This window comes from Eumetopias jubatus, unplaced genomic scaffold (assembly GCF_037043125.1).
Source record: "Eumetopias jubatus isolate StellerSeaLion01/CBP00866 unplaced genomic scaffold, mEumJub1_p1.0 scaffold_10, whole genome shotgun sequence".
Taxonomy (NCBI): domain Eukaryota; kingdom Metazoa; phylum Chordata; class Mammalia; order Carnivora; family Otariidae; genus Eumetopias; species Eumetopias jubatus.
The window spans coordinates 84,622,151-84,640,359 of record NW_028274816.1 but is presented as its reverse complement, the minus strand read 5'-3'; the positions used below and the strand labels follow the sequence as shown (position 1 = coordinate 84,640,359).

General features: G+C 46.8%; 1 protein-coding gene across 2 annotated transcripts in view; it reads left to right on the top strand.

Annotated features, from left to right (window-relative positions):
- TNRC6C (trinucleotide repeat containing adaptor 6C) overlaps positions 1–18,209 on the top strand; it is a 149,279-nt gene that overhangs the window by 83,279 nt on the left and 47,791 nt on the right. For both annotated transcript variants that reach the window (XM_088028121.1, XM_088028120.1), the window contains exon 5: positions 11,013–13,619. In XM_088028121.1, the coding sequence (XP_087884247.1) occupies positions 11,013–13,619 (2,607 nt within the window). The remainder of the gene's footprint in view (positions 1–11,012; positions 13,620–18,209) is intronic.

Sequence of the window (18,209 nt, the reverse complement as noted above, 5' to 3'; positions counted from 1 at the left end):
TTAGGTAATTGCTTCTATGATTTTGGATGTCTGAGAGTTTAATCACAATGAAAACCATCATAGTAATTGTCTCTTTCACATTTTTCCTTACCTGTTTTCGTTACAACTGAAAACATTTAAGTAGAAAACTAGTTTTAGTGACTTAGATAGTAAGTAATAAACCATTGATAAATGAGTAGCCAATTACCTTGTTAGCCTCCTCTCAGCCCCTCCAAAGAGTTCCATGTATAAGAATCTCCAGTCTTTGCAGTCTTGAGGACAAAAGCCCTTGTTTCAAAGTGGATGCAGGCAGTTCCGTGCAGCGGTGAGGCCTGAGCCTCTTGGGAGCCCCGTGGTAGCGGTGTCGCCTCCCCTTTGTTGCCTCCGTGCCAGAGCACAGAGCCACATGCCATTCAGCAGAACGCTCTTCCAAGTCACTTTACTGAGACCTTTCTTCATCTGCTTTCATCTCTTCCGTCCTTTTGCTCTTCTCCTCTAGTCTTCTCACTCCTTTTTGCCCCTTCCTACTGTTCATCCCTCGTTCCAGAATGTTCTGCTCACCTCTGAATTCCGAGCACTTGTCTCCTGGTGCGTACCACTTGCTCAGTGACAGCACCTAGATTTCTCAGCTACAGCTGTTAGCTACAGCTCCCACTTGCCCGGGCTGTTGAGGAGGGTGACAGGCCTGGAGAGGAGACAGGAGTGGCAGTGAGGGCCTTTTAAGGAGCTGGATAAAGCACCTGCAGTGTTGGGCTAGTCCACACAGAGACCAGGGGGGACATGGGCACACCCTGCACTAATGAGCTGAAACACTCACATCTGAGCTTCTGGCTTATTTCTCCCAGGACATTGGGGCATACCTGCATGGATGTCTTGCAACCATCCCAGACTCACCTGGTCAAGTGTGCACCCATCACCTCCCTTCCCCAGCCTTTCCTTCCCAGAATTACTCTTATTCCAGTACTCCCGAGCTCAGTGGTTGGCGCTATCATCCACTCAGGACCCAAACCCCACATCTGGACATCACTCTTGAATCCTCCTCTCCTGCTCCCCACATGTCCAGTCTTTCACCAGGTCATGTGAATTCTTAAATATAACTCCATCTCTCCATGTCCTATAACAAGGCCTTCAGATTAGATTATTACCATCTTAGCCTCAACTACGGCCACCAAAGTGGGGAATAGAGAAAAATTAGCATTTGTTTTTATTTTTTAATATAAAAAGTAAGGAAGGAATTCTGGTGTTCTAATTCTAATATTAATTCTACAGCCTGATGCATGTATCTTCTGGTCATCCAGTCCTGGGTCCCAGGTGTCATATATATGCATGGTGCAGTCTCCTGGGGTGGGGGTAGGAGTATGGTCTCACGGCCGCAGTCATTCCTTCTTGCCCTCTGTGTTCTGTGCCAGGGGCAGCTCGTGTGGGCTCTCAGTTATATTTTCGTAGACCTGACTGCCCTGAACTGGGCAGTCTTAGCATTGCTGTTATCTGGGGAAATGGGGACTAAAGGCAAACATCTTTGGTACCATACAAATTTCTGGCTATCTCCTGGCAAATTAATTGGCATTCTGTCAAAGGTAACTCAGTTATTGGGACGCCTGGGTGGCTCAGTCAGTGAAGCGTCTGCCTTCGGCTCAGGTCATGATCCCAGGGTCCTGGGATCGACTCCCACATCGGGCTCCTTGCTCATCGGGGAGCCTGCTTCTCCCTCTGCCTGCCGCTCCCCCTGCTTGTGCGCTCACGCTCTCTTTCTCTGACAAATAAATAAAATCTTAAAAAAAAAAGATAACTCAGGTATCTTTGACAAGGGGCTAGATGTTCCGAACATGCTAATGTGTAGAAAATGAAAACTTTTGTTTATTTTTTAACATAAAAAACACAGGAGGGATGCTTTACTAATCTTTGCTGTATATAATCTGGGCTTTCTGTTGGTCATCCTGCGTGGGTCTCATCCCACACGTGTGCTCATTTCTTTGTTTTGTTGGAGCAGCATTTGAAAGTCAATTGCAGATATCATAACCCTTAAATATCCCCTATATACAAAGATGTACAGTTATAGTATGGTTATATAAGAGAACAAATTTAGGAAATGTAACTTTGGTATAATCCTATTATCTAATATATCTAGATTTAATACATTTAAATTTCACCAGTTGTCCCAAATAATGCCATTGAAGCAGTTGAATTGTCTATGTGTATATATATATATAGAGAGAGAGAGAGAGAGAGAGATGTATCTATATATACTTTTTTAAGTTTTATTTTTTAGTAATCTCTGCACTCAAGGTGGGGCTCAAAGTCACAACCCCAAGATAAGAGTCGAATGCTCTTCCAACCGAACCAGCCAGGCGCCCCTCTCTATGTTTGTTGATGCCCACCTCCACAAATAATGATAGGGTGCACTACTTCAGAATTGTTTCTGACAGTAAACTAATAGCTCAGTGTGATGTATAGTCCCTGGCTTTTTAATTTTTTTTTTTTCATTCATAATTTTCAGAGAAATACCTAGAACCTGCCCTTGGAAAGAGAGCTTTTATTTATTTATTTTAAAAAATATTTTAATCTATTTATTTGACAGAGAGACAGCGAGAGAGGGAACACAAGCAGGCGGAGTGGGAGAGGGAGAAGCAGGCCTCCCGCAGAGCAGGGAGCCTGATGCGGGGCTCAATCCCAAGACCCTGGGATCAGTACCTGAGCCAAAGGCAGATGCTTAACGACTGAGCCACCCAGGCGCCCAGAAAGACAGCTTTTAAATGGTAGCATAAACACAAGAATACCCTCTGTTTACTTTTTATTTATTTTTTATGTACTTTCTGTGTCCGTGTACTGCTCCTGAATTAATTTTTGGAGACCTAGTTTATTTTGATGTTGCTGAAGAACCAAAGAAGTAAGAAACAGAAGAACAGTTGAGATAGGGAAAGAAGGAGGAAGGCGTAACAGTGTGCCCAGTAATGGCAGGACAGACATTAAATGTCAGCAGTAGGTGAAACCAGCGTGGGGACAGATGTGGCTGACCGCGAGGTCGCCCAGAGCCTGCAGCATCTCCAGGAACCCGGAAGAGATCGCACGGGTGGAGCAGGTGAAGCACACGACTGCTCAGCAGTTTGCTTTGTTTTAAGTAAAATGTCTAGCTACAGATCGACTTCTCTGGTTCTGGAAATTATCTTTGAAGAAAAGTGTGTTTCACTTGTAGATTTGTAGTGCCAGTTATAACTTTGACTAAATGTGAACTTTATCTAAACTTTCTCACTGCCCATTATGTGTCAGCTGCCCTGCTGAACACTGGAGAAGAAAAATGGGCAGTCCTTGCCTCGTCAGAGTTTACAGCTTAGAGGGAGAAACAGACTGCCACACGGACGGATACCGCACACCAAGATGTGTGCTCCGAGAGAAAAGGAACTCATCTGTCTTGTTCGGCACTGTGTCCCTAGCACGATGCCTGCGCGTAGGAGGCACTCCATAATCGTTACCATCTAAATCAGGGCTTGGCAAGCCATGGCCCGCGAGCCAAATCTAGCCTGCCACCTGCTTTTGTGAATAAAGTTTTGTTGGGACACAGCCATACTCATTCATTTACGTATTCTCTATGGCGGCTTTTGCCCCACAGTGACAGGATTGAGTAGTTGTTTCAGAGACCATCTGGCCCACAGAGCCTAAAATATTTACTATCTGGCCCTTTCCAGAAAATGTTTGCCAACTCCTGGTCTAAATGAATTAAAAGGAGAGGCAGACTGTTAGGATGAATGTGTCCAAGGGCCCCAGCCGGGGGGACCGGAGGGACTGGGGGGAGCTTCTCAGATGAAGTGTCCGCCAAGTTGAGATAAAAGAGTAGATGCTGGGTCCGGGTCAGGGACAGCTTCTTCTGAGGCCCTGTTGTTGGGGTAGCAGAGTGCAGATGGCGCCTTGAGGAACTAGCTTGAGCACTGAGTAAGTGAAAGAATGGTGGGAAATGAGGTCCCAAGAGAGAATCAAGCCTAGTGGGCTGCTTAAAGACTTTGGGTCTTTATGTTAAGAAGCCTTTGAAGTGTTCAAGTAAGCATTGTGATCTGCTGGATGTCCGTTTGGAAAGAATGCTTGGTGTAGAGCACCCTGGAGAGGAGCAGGGGTGGGTATGGGGGAGGCTGCTGGAGAGCTGTTACAATATTCCAGTCAAGGAATGAGGGAGCTTGAATGCGGGCTATTCACGGGGAAGTTTTGTTTCTCTCTCTTTCTTTTTTTTTTTAAGTTTTATTTATTCATTTCAGTAATCTCTACACTCAACATGGGGCTCAAACTCACAGCCCTGAGATCAAGAGTTGCGTACTCTTCGGACTGAGCCAGCCAGGTGCCCTTCTGTTTCTCATTTTTAAATGGAAGATTCTAGAGATATTCAATATGTAAACTCACAGGATGACTTGATCCTGCGCTCCTGTTGTTTCAGATATTGGGGCATGTTTGTAGAAGTGACTTTTCTTCCTGCCCATACCGCCACATTGGTGTTGATCCTGCTCTGCTATTCTGGAGCTCAAACCCCAGGAAGGAATGAGCATCAGCGGGAGCTTTCTCACTGTGCTGATCATTTCTGGAGAGGATGGACGTACTTGTTAGAAACAGTCCACGCTGTGCTGGCACCACTGATGCCCTAGATACCCTAGATGGTGGTGGTAATTGTTCTTTATCCTAATGACTGGCGTGTTTTTGAAATTTGATATTTTTAAATTTATGTGAATGAAAAAAACTATCTTTCTCACATGATTATCTCCTTAATTCCAGTGTTAGCCTTTGACCCTTGGCCCTTTGCTGCTTTTATAAAGATCTAAAGGGAGAGAACTACCTGTGAAAGTACAGAATTTAAGTACTTATCAGCATTAGCCTCTCACTACCTCAGAGAGGTTCATAAATTGCTTTTTCTCACAGAATGTTACGTTGCTCCGAATGTAAAGCTCTAGGTTTATTTATTTTTCTCCTAAGCAAAAACATTGCCCTATATTTTATCATCTCATAGTGTCCAAAATTAAGTGTTTTGGGGGCACCTGAGTGGTTCAGTCTGTTAAGTGTCCGACTCTTGGTTTTGGCTCAGGTTATGATCTCGGGGTCCTGGGACTGAGCCCTGTGTGTCAGGCTCTGCGCTCAATGGGGAGTCTGCTTGAGATTCTCTCTCTCTCCATCTGCCCCTCCCCCCAGTCAATCAATCAATCTAAAAAAATAAATGTTTTGAAAAATCAAATGTTTTGGCTTGTTTTTGTATTCATATTTCTTATTTACAGTTTCAGATTTTGATTGTAAATGTTTATAGAAAATGCCAAAACATAATCATCTGAGTAGCAGGGTGGCATATGTTGGAATTGCCCTACAGTATCTATTGAAAAGTCATTGGGTTTTATGGTTTTTTACTTCCAGACAATGTAGTTCTTTGTTTTTGTTCATTTCAAACAGAATAAATTAAACAATTTGATTATGAAAATATCTTTGCTTTACATGTGAAAAGAAGCTCAACATTACTAATTATTAAGGAGATGCGAATCCAAATCCCAGTGAGATACCACTTGACAGCCATCAGGGTGGCTGCTATTCACACAGAAGTTAACAGGTGTGGTCAAGGGTGTGGAGCAAACGGAGCCCTTGTATCCTGCTGGTAGGAGTGTTTACCATGGTGCAGCCACTGTGGAAGACAGTATGGCAGTTCCTCAAAAAGTTAAACCTAGACTGATGATCTGGCTGTATGGTCCGGCTGTACCACTTCTGGGGATGCACCCAAAAGAATTGAAAGCAGGGACTGGAACAGACACTTGTGTACTCCTGTTTATAGCAGCATTATTCACAACAGCCAAAAGGTGAAGCAGCCCACATTGTCCGTGGGTGGACGAGTGGGTAAACACAGTGTGGCGCATGCATACAGTGGAGTATTATTCAGCCTTAAAAAGGAGGAAGGAGGTTCTGACACCTGCTGCAATGTGGATGGACCTTGAGAACATGATGCTGAGAGAAATAAGCCAGACAGAAAAGGACAAGTACTGTACAATTCTGTTTATAGGAAGTACATGGAATAGTCAGGGTCACAGTGGTTACCAGAGCCTGGGGGGAGGGTCGAGAGAACTTCTTGTGTGTAGGTTACGCTTTCAGGTTGGGGTGTTGGATAGTGCTCATGCTTGTACAGCATGAATGTACTTAAGCCACTGAATTGTGTACTCAAAAAGGGCTAAGATGGGAAATATGTTATTTTACCACAATAAAAAGAAATCTTTACTTTGATACTGGGGTTGAGACTGAACATGCCAGCTATGTGGCTCGGTACTTTCATGTGTGATTCTCCTGTTACCGTGGAGAGTATGGCAGCTCTAGAAATCATCCGGTTTGCAGCTGAGAACCCGAGGGATTATGTAGTCCTTGTGGAGTGGAGATGGGACGTGGCTTGTTCAGATAGTGAGCGCCTTTAGCTGGCACTCAGCTTGGGTTCTATACGTACATTCCTTGGTTGGTCCGGGAAAGCTGTACTGGTTGGCTATCATGCAGCGGGCACGATGGCTGTAAAACTGCGCTCCAGGACTCACCTTCAGAATCAGACCTCATTCAGTGCCAGACTGGTGGTGCAATCACACCGAGTCTCCTTGCATGCGTAAAGTTCGCACAGATTTCTAACACTACAGGTTTGACCGCTTCTCTTTGTTACATCCCTGTGGCTAGTAGCACTAGGTCCCTAGTAGCCTGGGTCCCTTTTGGATTTCCATTTATGTCACTTCGTTTGATATCACAATTAAGCATTTAATTTTTTTCAATTTTTCTGATCTATTTTTAAAATAGAAGAAAGTGTACAAAAAATAATAGAACTATCCACAGTACAGATGTAACATAATCTTTTGCTGTATTTGCTTCAGTTCTCTATTTCAGAAATGATACAGACGTTGCTCAGTCGCATTTTCCTCTCCTCTGAAAGGAATCACAGTCCTCTTGTTTCCGTGTACAATGACCTCTCTCGGTGTTCACGTGTGTTTCTTGATTACTGATGAGATCGGTTATTATTTCACGTGGTGGCGGCTGTCGAGGGCCTCCTCTTCTCTGCATTGTCTCTTCCTGTCGTTTTCCCGCCTTTGTTGGGTTGTTGGTCTTTTTCTTAACTGAGTTTTAAGGATTCTTCATTCTTTATTCTGTTATCTCTTCCTGTCCGTGGCTTATTTTTTTAGCTTCCTTTATATGATATCTGCTGTCATACAGTTGTTTTAAATATTAACAGAGACAAAGTTATCAACTCTTTAGGAAGATGAGTGTCCCAGGTCATAGAGATGGCCTCCTGTATTTCCTTATTGAGCTTTAAGAAGTTTTGCTTTTTGTAACTAGGTCTTTAATCCATCTAGAGCTGATTTTTCTATATGATAGGAGGCAGAGATCTTATTTTGTCCATATGGCTAGCCACATGTCCCAACAGCATTATTAGCTGGTGCTTCCTTTCTCCACTGGCTTACGATGCTATCCTTTTATCCAAGGATGCAAACACATTTTTCAAACCTGACGTATAACTGAGTATGAGTCCAGCAGATTGGAGGCTGAGTGGTAGACACAAGGCATTCCACACAAACCCTCTAGACCATTAAGAGAGAGCTGATTCTTTTGCATTGTGACCTATTATGGAATAGAAAAAAATAATATTATGTATTCAAAAGGTACTCCAGGTATCGGAAGGAGTGCATTGGTAAGCCAGGTTGGTGACCTCCTCCCTCCTGCTGGGTGGGGGGGGGGGGGAGTGAGTACTGTCCTGGCCCTGGTATATCCTATCCCTGAGGGAAGCAAGACGGATGGGAGAGTGAACTATGGGAGATTTGCTGATAATAAGCAGTAATCTCTGTTTTTTTTTAACTTGGTCTTATTTTCTGCCTTAAGTGATGATTGGCTCATTTATCTCTTTAAATTAGTTATTACGAAAGCTAGTTTTTATAGCACATGCAAAACCAGTGGGGGAAATTGCCATAAACCAAGGTTGCAGAGTCAGCCCCTAGTGTTTGGCAATAAAAAATTTATTTTCATAGTAATTTAGGTCCTAAAGTTTTCTGTTGCCTGGCTTTGTTTTTCCTTTGTAGTTTCACCTGGAATCACCTACTTCAGATTCACCTAGGGTATAATTAATGTGTTTTAATGCTCTACTTTCCATCCCTGTGACTTATTTCATTCGGACCTCTTAATCCCCTTCCCCGATTTCATCCATCTCCCAGTCCCCCTCCCCTCTGGCGACCACCAGTTTATTCTCTGTATTTATGAGTCTGTTACTGTCTTTGTTTATTTGTTCATTTGCTTTTTAGGTTCCATATGTAAATGGATTCATATGTTAACTGTCTTTTGAAATCTGTCTCTGATTCATTTAGCTGACTTAGTTCATTTAGTGTAAGACCCTCTAGGTCCATCCATGTTTCTAGGGATGGCAAGATCCCATCCTTTCTTCCTTTTTTTTTTTCTTTTTTAAGATTTTATTTATTTATTTGTGAGAGGGAGAGAGAGATCATGAGCAGGGGGAGGGGCAGAGGGAGAAGCAGACTCCCCGCTAAGCAGGGATCCCAATGTGGGGCTCAATCCCAGCATCCTGGGATCATGACCTGAGCCGAGGGCAGATGCTTAACCGACTGAGCCACCCAGGTGCCCCAAGAGCTCAATCCTTTCTTATGGCTGAGTAATATTCCATTATGTATGTATGTGTGTGTATGTATACCACATCTTTATCCATTCATCTATTGCTGGACACTTGGATTGCTTATATATTTTAGCTATCATGAATAATGCTGTAGTAAACATAGCAGTTCATCTGCGTTTGAATTAGTGTTTTTGTTTTCTTAGGGTAAATACCTAGAAGTAGAATTATTGGATTATGTGGTACTTCTATTTTTAGTTTTTTGAGGAGCCTCCGAACTGTTTTCTGGAGTGGCTGCACCAGTTTGCATTCTGACCCAACAGTGTATGTGGATTTCCTTTTCTCCACATCCTCATCAACATTTGTTGCTTCTTGTCTTTTTGATTGGTATAAGGTGATGTCTCATTGTGGTTTTGACTTGCATTTCCCTGATGATAAGCGATGTTGAGTATCTTTCCATGTATCTGTTGGCTACCTGTGTGTCTTCTTTGGAAAAATGTCTGTTCAGGTCCTCTGCCCGTGTTTTTTTCCATAGATTTTACTTAATTATTTTATTTGAGAGAGAGAGAGACCATGATGGGGAGGGGCAGAAGGAGAGGAAGAGCGAGAATCTCAAGCAGACTCCACGCTGAGCACGAGCCTCACGCAGGACTTGATCTCACAACCCTGAGATCATGACCTGAGCTGAAACCAAGAGTCGATGCTTAATTGACTGAGCCACCCAGGCGCCCCTCCTCTGCACATTTTTAATCAGATTATTTGGATTTCTTGGTGTTGAGTTGTACCAGTTCTGCATATATTTTAAATATTAACCCCTTGTCATATATGTCATTTGCAAATATTTTCTCTCATTCGGTAGCTTGCCTTTTCGTCTTACTGGTGGTTTCCTTTGCTGCGCACCAAGAGCAAAATTCTGAATTCGTTACATCCCTTTTAAAGCAGACAGCAAAGCCTTTTTTTTTTTTTTAAAGGTTGAAGTTGTCTCTAGGATGTTCTTTGTCGCGATAGTGATCATCCTTTACACACTTCCCTTGTTTTTCTTTTAGCTCCATTAAACTTTAAAAGAGGTTTTCTGTGGGAAACCCAGTTTTACTTCCCAGGAGTAAAATTTTTCTTGTTAAAATTTTGAAGAAAACATAATGAAGAAAAGGTTCTAAAAGAGAAGAAATATTTTATTGCAGTTATCTATACATGATACTGTTTGAAGAAACCATCAGGGATCTCCTAGGTTGTGTGAGTTTGTTGTATGCATAGGTTAAATTAATTTTTTTATATTACTTTTATTTAGTTTTAAATGACCCATACTTTAGATAGAGTCTGCTGGAAAATTCATTGGAGTATAAGTTGGATTGCAATGTTAAAAAATAGTCAAATAACTAGAAATCCTAGGAAATAAAATGCCGATGGCAAATACTGGATTCTTTAAAAGGATCATAAGGGTGAAACGAGATGAATGCTAGAATGGAAGAAAGATAGCGCAACACGTTATCCTGGGGTCCCCAGTGCAAAGACTGTGATTCAAGGAGATGGAGGGCAAGGGGAGAAAGTCCTCAGAGAGTTCTTATTTGTGTTTAATAATGGCAAACCGTAATTGCTGGTGATAACAGATAAGTAATATAAATGTAATGAACTGTTTCTAACCCTCCATACCCCCGATAACATAAGATAGCATTTTCTTTTTTTTTTAAAGATTTTATTTATTTATTTGAGAGAGAGAATGAGATAGAGCATGAGAGGGGGGGAGGGTCAGAGGGAGAAGCAGACTCCCCGCTGAGCAGGGAGCCCGACGTGGGACTCGATCCCGGGACTCCAGGATCATGACCTGAGCCGAAGGCAGTCGCTTCACCAACTGAGCCACCCAGGCGCCCCAAGATAGCATTTTCTAATGCCTCTTCTGTCTCTCCCTCTGTCCCTCACCCCCAAAATACTGGTTCTGTTATATGGTTCTGCACTGTATTTACAGTTGTTTCCTACTGAGTGAGCTGTGTAGCCTCTGTATTGTACCGTGGTTCCAGTTGGAGGTCTTGAAGAGAACTACGGACTGTATTCAAGAAGCCACGTGAACGTGTTGTCTCCACAGTCCGAGTGTGTTGAGGTGTGGCGTGGTCGCATCAGTGTCCCACCTGCTGCGTTCCTATCACACAGCTTCCTCTCTGGCCGGTGCTGTCAGAGACACTTATGCGCTCCGTGAGTCTCCACAAGAGAGATAATGGTGTGGGGTAGTGGTGAGGATTCATATCATTTTAAGAAACGTTGGCTCATTTTAGAAACATTGGAACTTATTATGAAGACAGGTAACTTTTTTCTAAAGTCATTTTTTAGCATTTGTCTTTCAACGTTGAAACTGGAAATAAGGAGCTTCCCCCAAAGACTAGTTCACAGTGGATTCATTGACAGATGAGAGGAAGCTCTAATTCTGAATGTGTTTCATGTTTTTCAGATCTCAGTCACGGTGGATTGGCAGATCACTATGAAAGTTCCCACTGGGGACAGCAGCCCACGTACAGAGGTGAAACCAGCAGCAGCTGGGATAAAGTGATAATAGACAGGACTGACAAGGAGGCGTGGCCTTCCATCACAGGAGCAGAGACTGAATCTGCCTCAGAATGTACTACAGACACTGACTCTGCCTCCAACTGTGGCTCAGAGAACAGTAGCATGGCTACGGGGAGTGCCCAGGGCACCTTCACTGGACATACCAAGAAGACAAATGGCAATAATGGCACCAACGGTGCGCTCGTCCAAAGCCCTTCTAATCAGAGTGCCCTTGGAGCAGGGGGCGCCAACGGTAATGGAAATGGAGCCAGAGTGTGGGGCGTAGCCACAGGCTCCAGCTCCGGCCCAGCTCACTGCTCCCTCAGCGGTGGGGATGGAAAAATGGACAACATGATCGGAGATGGGAGAAGTCAGAATTGCTGGGGGGCTTCCAACTCCAACACTGGCATTAATCTTAACCTTAATCCTAATGCCAACCCAGCTGCCTGGCCTGTACTTGGACATGAAGGAACTGTGGCCACAGGCAACCCTTCCAGTATTTGCAGTCCGGTCAGTGCCATAGGTCAAAATACGGGCAACCAGAACGGGAACCCAACAGGCACTTTAGGTGCTTGGGGAAACTTGCTGCCGCAAGAGAGCACAGAACCACAAACGTCCACTTCTCAGAATGTGTCTTTCAGCGTACAACCTCAGAACCTTAACACTGATGGACCAAATAACACTAACCCCATGAACTCTTCACCAAACCCTGTCAATGCAATGCAGACAAACGGACTGCCAAACTGGGGCATGGCTGTCGGTATGGGGGCCATCATCCCGCCCCACCTGCAGGGCCTTCCTGGTGCTAACGGATCATCAGTTTCTCAAGTCAGTGGGAGCGGTGGTGAAGGAATCAGCAGTTCTGTGTGGGGACTGTCCCCAGGTAACCCTGCCACAGGAAGTAGCAATTCTGGGTTCAGTCAGGGGAATGGAGACACTGTGAACTCAGCGTTGAGTGTTAAGCAGAATGGATCCAGCAGTGCTGTGCAGAAGGAAGGAAGTGGAGGAAGCGCCTGGGACTCCGGCCCTCCTGCTGGTCCTGGACTCCTCGCCTGGGGACGGGGCAGTGGCAACAACAGCAGCGTCAGTCATATCCATTCGGGGGCTTGGGGCCACCCCAGCCGGAGCACCTCTAACGGTGTGAATGGGGAATGGGGCAAGCCCCCAAACCAGCATTCCAACAGTGACATCAATGGGAAAGGATCAGCAGGGTGGGACAGTCCGAGCGTTAGCAGCCAGAATCCTGCCATGCAGCCTGGCAGTGAACACATGAACTCTTGGGCCAAAGCTGCGTCTTCTGGAACGACAGCGAGTGAAGGAAGTAGCGACGGTTCTGGCAGTCACAATGAAGGAAGCTCCGGGAGGGAAGGTGCAGAAGGCCGAAGGCGAGATAAAGGGGTGATAGACCAAGGGCACATCCAATTGCCAAGGAACGATCTTGACCCAAGAGTTCTGTCTAATACTGGCTGGGGACAGACTCCAGTAAAGCAAAACACTGCCTGGGAATTTGAAGAGTCCCCTAGGTCTGAGAGAAAAAATGACAATGGGACAGAGGCCTGGGGCTGTGCCGCTACTCAGCCTTCAAACTCAGGGGGGAAGAGTGATGGGTCCATCGTGAACAGTACAAATACCTCTTCAGTGTCCGGGTGGGCCAGCGCACCGCCGGCTGCTGGGTCAGCAAACACAGGCTGGGGAGACAGCAGCAACAAAGCGCCAAATGGCCCAGGGGTTTGGGGGGACTCGATAAGCTCTACTGCTGTTAATAATGCTGCTGCTGCCGCCAAGAGTGGCCATGCTTGGAGTGGGACCGTAAATCAGGAGGACAAGTCGCCTACCTGGGGGGAGCCTCAGAAACCCAAATCTCAGAACTGGGGAGACGGACAAAAATCCAATCCAGCCTGGAATGCAGGAGGGGGAGATTGGGCCGATTCGTCTTCTGTCCTCGGACACTTGGGGGATGGGAAAAAAAATGGCTCTGGATGGGATGCTGACAGTAATCGGTCAGGGTCTGGTTGGAATGATACTACCAGGTCTGGGACCAGTGGCTGGGGTAATGGCACAAATGCAAAGGTGAATGCAGGGACAAACTGGGGAGAGTCTTTAAAACCTGGCCCCCAACAGAACTGGGCGGGCAAACCCCAAGACAACAATGTGAGTAACTGGGGAGGAGCCGCTTCCGTTAAACAGACAGGAACTGGGTGGATCGGGGGGCCAGTCCCTGTCAAACAAAAGGACAGCAGTGAGGCCACGGGCTGGGAGGAACCTTCTCCACCATCCATTCGACGCAAAATGGAAATTGATGATGGTACCTCAGCTTGGGGTGACCCAAGCAACTACAACAATAAAACTGTAAACATGTGGGATAGAAACAACCCAGGCATGCAGAGCAGTACCACGGCCGCCGCCGCCGCCGCCGCCGCCGCCGCCACGAGCAGCAGCTCGGACGTGGTCGAGACGCCCCCGCCGCACCAGGCCGGCGCCCAGCTGAGTCGGTCGCCGCTGCTCGGTCCAGGTATGGAGGGCACTTGAGGTAACTTTAGAAGTTAAAATCATTTATTCTCATGACATACATAATACACACTCTGATGGTGTTTCCATATAGCAAAGGACACTAATTCAAGTGTCCTTCACCTTGTGGCGTTGTACTTAAATCCTATCGCCAGAGAATAAGGAAAGTAGGATTCTCTGATAGCTTTCTACCCAGGAAGGAAAGATTTTTGACACTTTCAGTTTAAGGAGAGGAGAGAAGAAATAGATCCCCCGCAGGAAAGATGGGGGACCGTTGTGTTAGCTGGCCTTTCCTTAGAAAAGTTTCCATTTCCTTATGGGATGAGCCAGTGGTCCTCAAGCCCGGCCTCGGTTAGAGGTGCTTGGGAGCCCGGGGGCTGGGGGACCAATTGCCAAGATCTCTGGTGTCATCGGCCTGCAGGGTAGTCCGTGCACGGGTGGCTGCCGAGCTCCACAGCATTCCTGATGTGTGGTTGGTGCTGAAATGGAATCGTCCATGTAGTGGCATTCTACAATACGAGTCGTGTTGTGATTCCAGCTGGAAGAAAAATTGTAAAATTAGACTAAAACTTGGGTTTTGAGTTCCTGCTTTGTGCAAGGCACTCTGCTGGACACTGTGGCGGCCAAGAGTCTTCCCGGACCGGACCAGAACCTTCCCACAGGGGTCATGAATTGTGACGAAATACACACGTGGCGCACCCCAGCTGGGCTGTGTAGCGGGAGCTGACAGCAGCCCCACTTTCTAACTAGGGTTTCGGCTCTTGGCGCGCGCTCTCGCTGTGCTCCAGGTGCAGAGTCGGCCTGAGCGGTGAGAACTGGGCTCCCCAAATCGCAGAGCCCCTGGGTGCAGAGGGACCAGAGGGAGAATCCAGTCCAAGTCAGGGCATCACACTTAGGGCCTTCCTCCCCCTTCTGCATTGTCCCCACGCAGCTAGAGGCCTCTGCAGCAAGGCCCGCAGCAAGGCCCACAGCCCGTGCCAGGGAGGCCGCCTCCCACCCAGCGCCCTTCCAATTCTGGCTGTCCTGTCTTCTTAGACTGAGCCTCCGTCAGCCTCCCTTCGGTTTCTGTAATTGCTCGTGTACCGTTGCCCTCTGGGACTCTACAAAGCAAGGCTGAGCTTCTTGTCCCATCTACCCATTCTCCAGGAAATACTCCTGGGTCCTTACCACTGTTCCTCATAGTCCTGGTTTTAAATCCTTTCTGTTGTCATCTAGAAAAGCTGTAGCTTGTTGAGGGTCTTTGTGCCCAGAACTATTGTCACTGGTTTACAAGTATGGTTTTAACAAGTGCAGAATTTGTTGAGACTGTAAGTTCCCTCACTCCTAAAAATCCGACTCCTGGTGATGAAGTCTAAGTTTCACTTAGCCCTTTTGAGTCACGTCACACTATTTGTCTTAAATTCAGTTTAGAATCTGAAGTTTTTCTTTTCGTTAAGAAAACTATAAAGCCCCTTCCTCACTCAGGATTATTTGTGTGCATTTGGTCGCTTCGTCCCAAGTGTAGAACTTGGGCCCTGGTAAAAGATTTGGATTCCAGTCCCCCAACCTGTTAAGATCTTTCTCTACCCTGATTGTGTAATCAGCATATTAGTTACTCCTTCCAGTTTTCTGCCATCCGTAAATTTTCGTAAACATGCCCTAAAGACAAGACTAAGGATAGAGTCCTTTCTCCATGGTCACTCACTCAGTCACCTTACATATGGAACCAAATTTGCATCCCAAATCCAACCTACAAGGGAGTCTGGCGAGTGACGTGTTTTAGCTGTGGGCGTCTAATACAGGAAGGCTCATAGAAGGCAGTAGAATGGATGCTGAGTGCTTGTTGCCTCTGTCATGCACTGAGATGTGGGTTAAAAAAAGATCGTTCTCACCATCAAACATCATTCAAACAGATATGAATAAAGAGCCATTGGTGCACCCCCACTCCCCGGTACCAGAACTCTGTCGGGAACCCAGTTGGTTACTTCCAGAAACCCGGCTGGTTACTTCCATTCCCCTGGCTCCTACCTCCCAACCTCCTCAATCCAGGAATTCTGATCACCCAGCAGAGCCTCATAGTTAGTAAGGTTTAGTAAGTAACTACAGGGCTCTTGCACCCATCTACGTTAATGCTTCTAGAACTGACTGGTACCTTCATCCTTTTATCTGGTATATACTCGTTCGAAATAAATCACTGAACACTCTTATGTGCCAGGCATAGCACACAGAGGCTCAGGATATGATAGCGTGGAGGACAGGAGCTCTGCCCTCTTTAAACCTCCATGTGGACAGAAAGACAAGTACCTGGACAAAAAGAAGTTCAGAGGAGGATCAGTGGTTGGGATGAGTGTTAGGGTGATAGGAAGGCCTTGCAGAGAGGAGCTAGAGATCGGGAAAGGCCTTTAAGGCCTTTTAGGCCTTTGAAAGAGCTGGATTGTATCCAGAGGACTGAGAGGCTGGTGAGGAGTTTTTGTGCTTTTGGTTTTTTGTTTTTTAGATTGATTTATTTGAGAGGGAGAGTGTGTGCGTGAGCAGTGGGGAGAGAGGCAGGGGGAGAGGGAAAGAGAGTCTTAGACTCTGCACAGAGCCTGACACAGAGCTCGATCTTTTTTTTTTTAAGATTTTATTTATTTATTCATGAGACAGAGAGAGAGAGGCAGGCTTCCCACAGAGCAGGGAGCCCGATGCGGGACTCAATCCCAGGACCCCGGGATCATGACCCGAGCCAAAGGCAGATGCTTAACCGACCGAGCCACCCAGGCGCTCCACAGAGCTCGATCTTAAGACCCTGAGATCACGACCCGAGCTAAAACCAAGAGTCACATGCTTAACCGACTGAGTCACCCAGGCACCCCCGGGGAGGAGTTTTAAACAGAGATTGAATGATCAGACTGACTTGTAGAATCATTCCAACCATAAAATTAAGAATGGGTCAGTGGGAAGCAAAGCTGGAGAGGAGGATCCAGGTTCAGCCAATGTTTTGACTGTGATGGTGGCCCTGGGTTGGGACAGTGGTGGACCGTGGACACAGAGGTGGCAGCAAGGCTGGGAAACTGGGTGTGGAAGCAAAGAAAAGTGAGCGGAGAGGGTTCAGTGCTGGGGAGAGTGGGCCCACGAGCCGGTCACTCGCTGACTTCCCCAGGAGTACAGCAGGGGGCACCTGTCCCGTGGAAGTGGAGCAAAGGTGGATGTAGAAGCCAGCCCCAGCCAGAGCTGAGGCTGGAGGTGCAGCTGTGGGAGAACAGCGGGGAGTGGAGGGTTAGGTCAGGAGTAGAGACGTTGTTTACGACAGTAGAGTTTGGAGCCTGTTCAAAGACTGCTGGAGGGGCACCTAGGCGGCTCAGTCGATTGAGAGTCTAACTCTTGGTTTCAGCTTGGGCCATGATCTCAGGGTCGTGAGCTCGAGCTCTACATCAGGCTCCCTGCTCAGTGTGAAGTCTGCCCTTCCCCCACTGCCCTCTGTGCGCGCTTGCGCTCTCTCTCTCTCTCACGAAGAAAAAAAAAAGACTGCTAGAAAGGAGCCAATTGAGAGGGAGAATGGATGCAAAGGGAAGGGATCCCTGCATCTAGCCAAGAGGAGCTCTCTCCCCAATTTGTAGAGGAGGCCAGGGTGTCTGTGGCCAGAGGGTGACAGGCACCCGCTGGGGTTCTTTTTCTCCGAGTGTCAAGGACGCCAGTCTCCAGTACAGAGGGGCCGGGGTAGGAGCAGAGGTGAAGTTTGCAATAGCCACATACAAAATGGAGCAGAGGGCTTACCAGGGGCCCCTGAAGGGCTGCTGGACAGTGTTCAGGATCCAGATGTCACCGTTGCACAGGAAATGAACATTCATTTATCCAGCATGTGTTTATTAGGACCCACTATGTGCCAGGCAGCATTCTGGTTTGGGGGACAGCAGGGAACAGAGGAGGCAGAAGCCCTGTCCTGGGTGGGGGTGCAATCCAGCAAGGGGGGGCCAAGGCTTCGTGGGTCAGCAGGCATGTATGCAGTGTGTCTGGTGATGAGGGTGCTGCGGAGAAGGAAGCTGGGCAGGGGCGTCGGGGGCAGAGATGGTCATCTTGTGTAGGGCAGCCGGAGCATGTGAGTAGCTGTTTGGTCTTCACTGTGAGCATTGAGCAGCTAGAGCAAAAGGAGGGCTGTCCTCCCTTTTGAGTTCAGTGCAAATACCACTGCCCTCCAAAGCCTGCCCTGGTCTATCCGCTGGACATGACCCTTCCAGCCTCCTCAGATTCCTTGGCGATTAATTCACTTTTACCTCTCTGAGCCACCATGTCCGGAATACGTTATGGAGCTCAGGACTCTTGCAGCCTCTATATACACTTCTCTGTCCCTAAACCAAAGGTCAGAAACCTGGTGGTCTATGGACTGCACCATATCCCACAAATGTGCCTCATTGGCCCACATTTTTCTTTTTCTTTTTTTTTTAAGATTTTATTTATTTATTTGAGAGGGAATGAGATAGGGAGCATGAGAGGGGAGAGGGTCAGAGGGAGAAGCAAGACTCCCTGCTGAGCAGGGAGCCCGATGCGGGACTCGATCCTGGGACTCCAGGATCATGACCTGAGCCGAAGGCAGGCGCTTAACCAACTGAGCCACCTAGGCGCCCTGGCCCACATT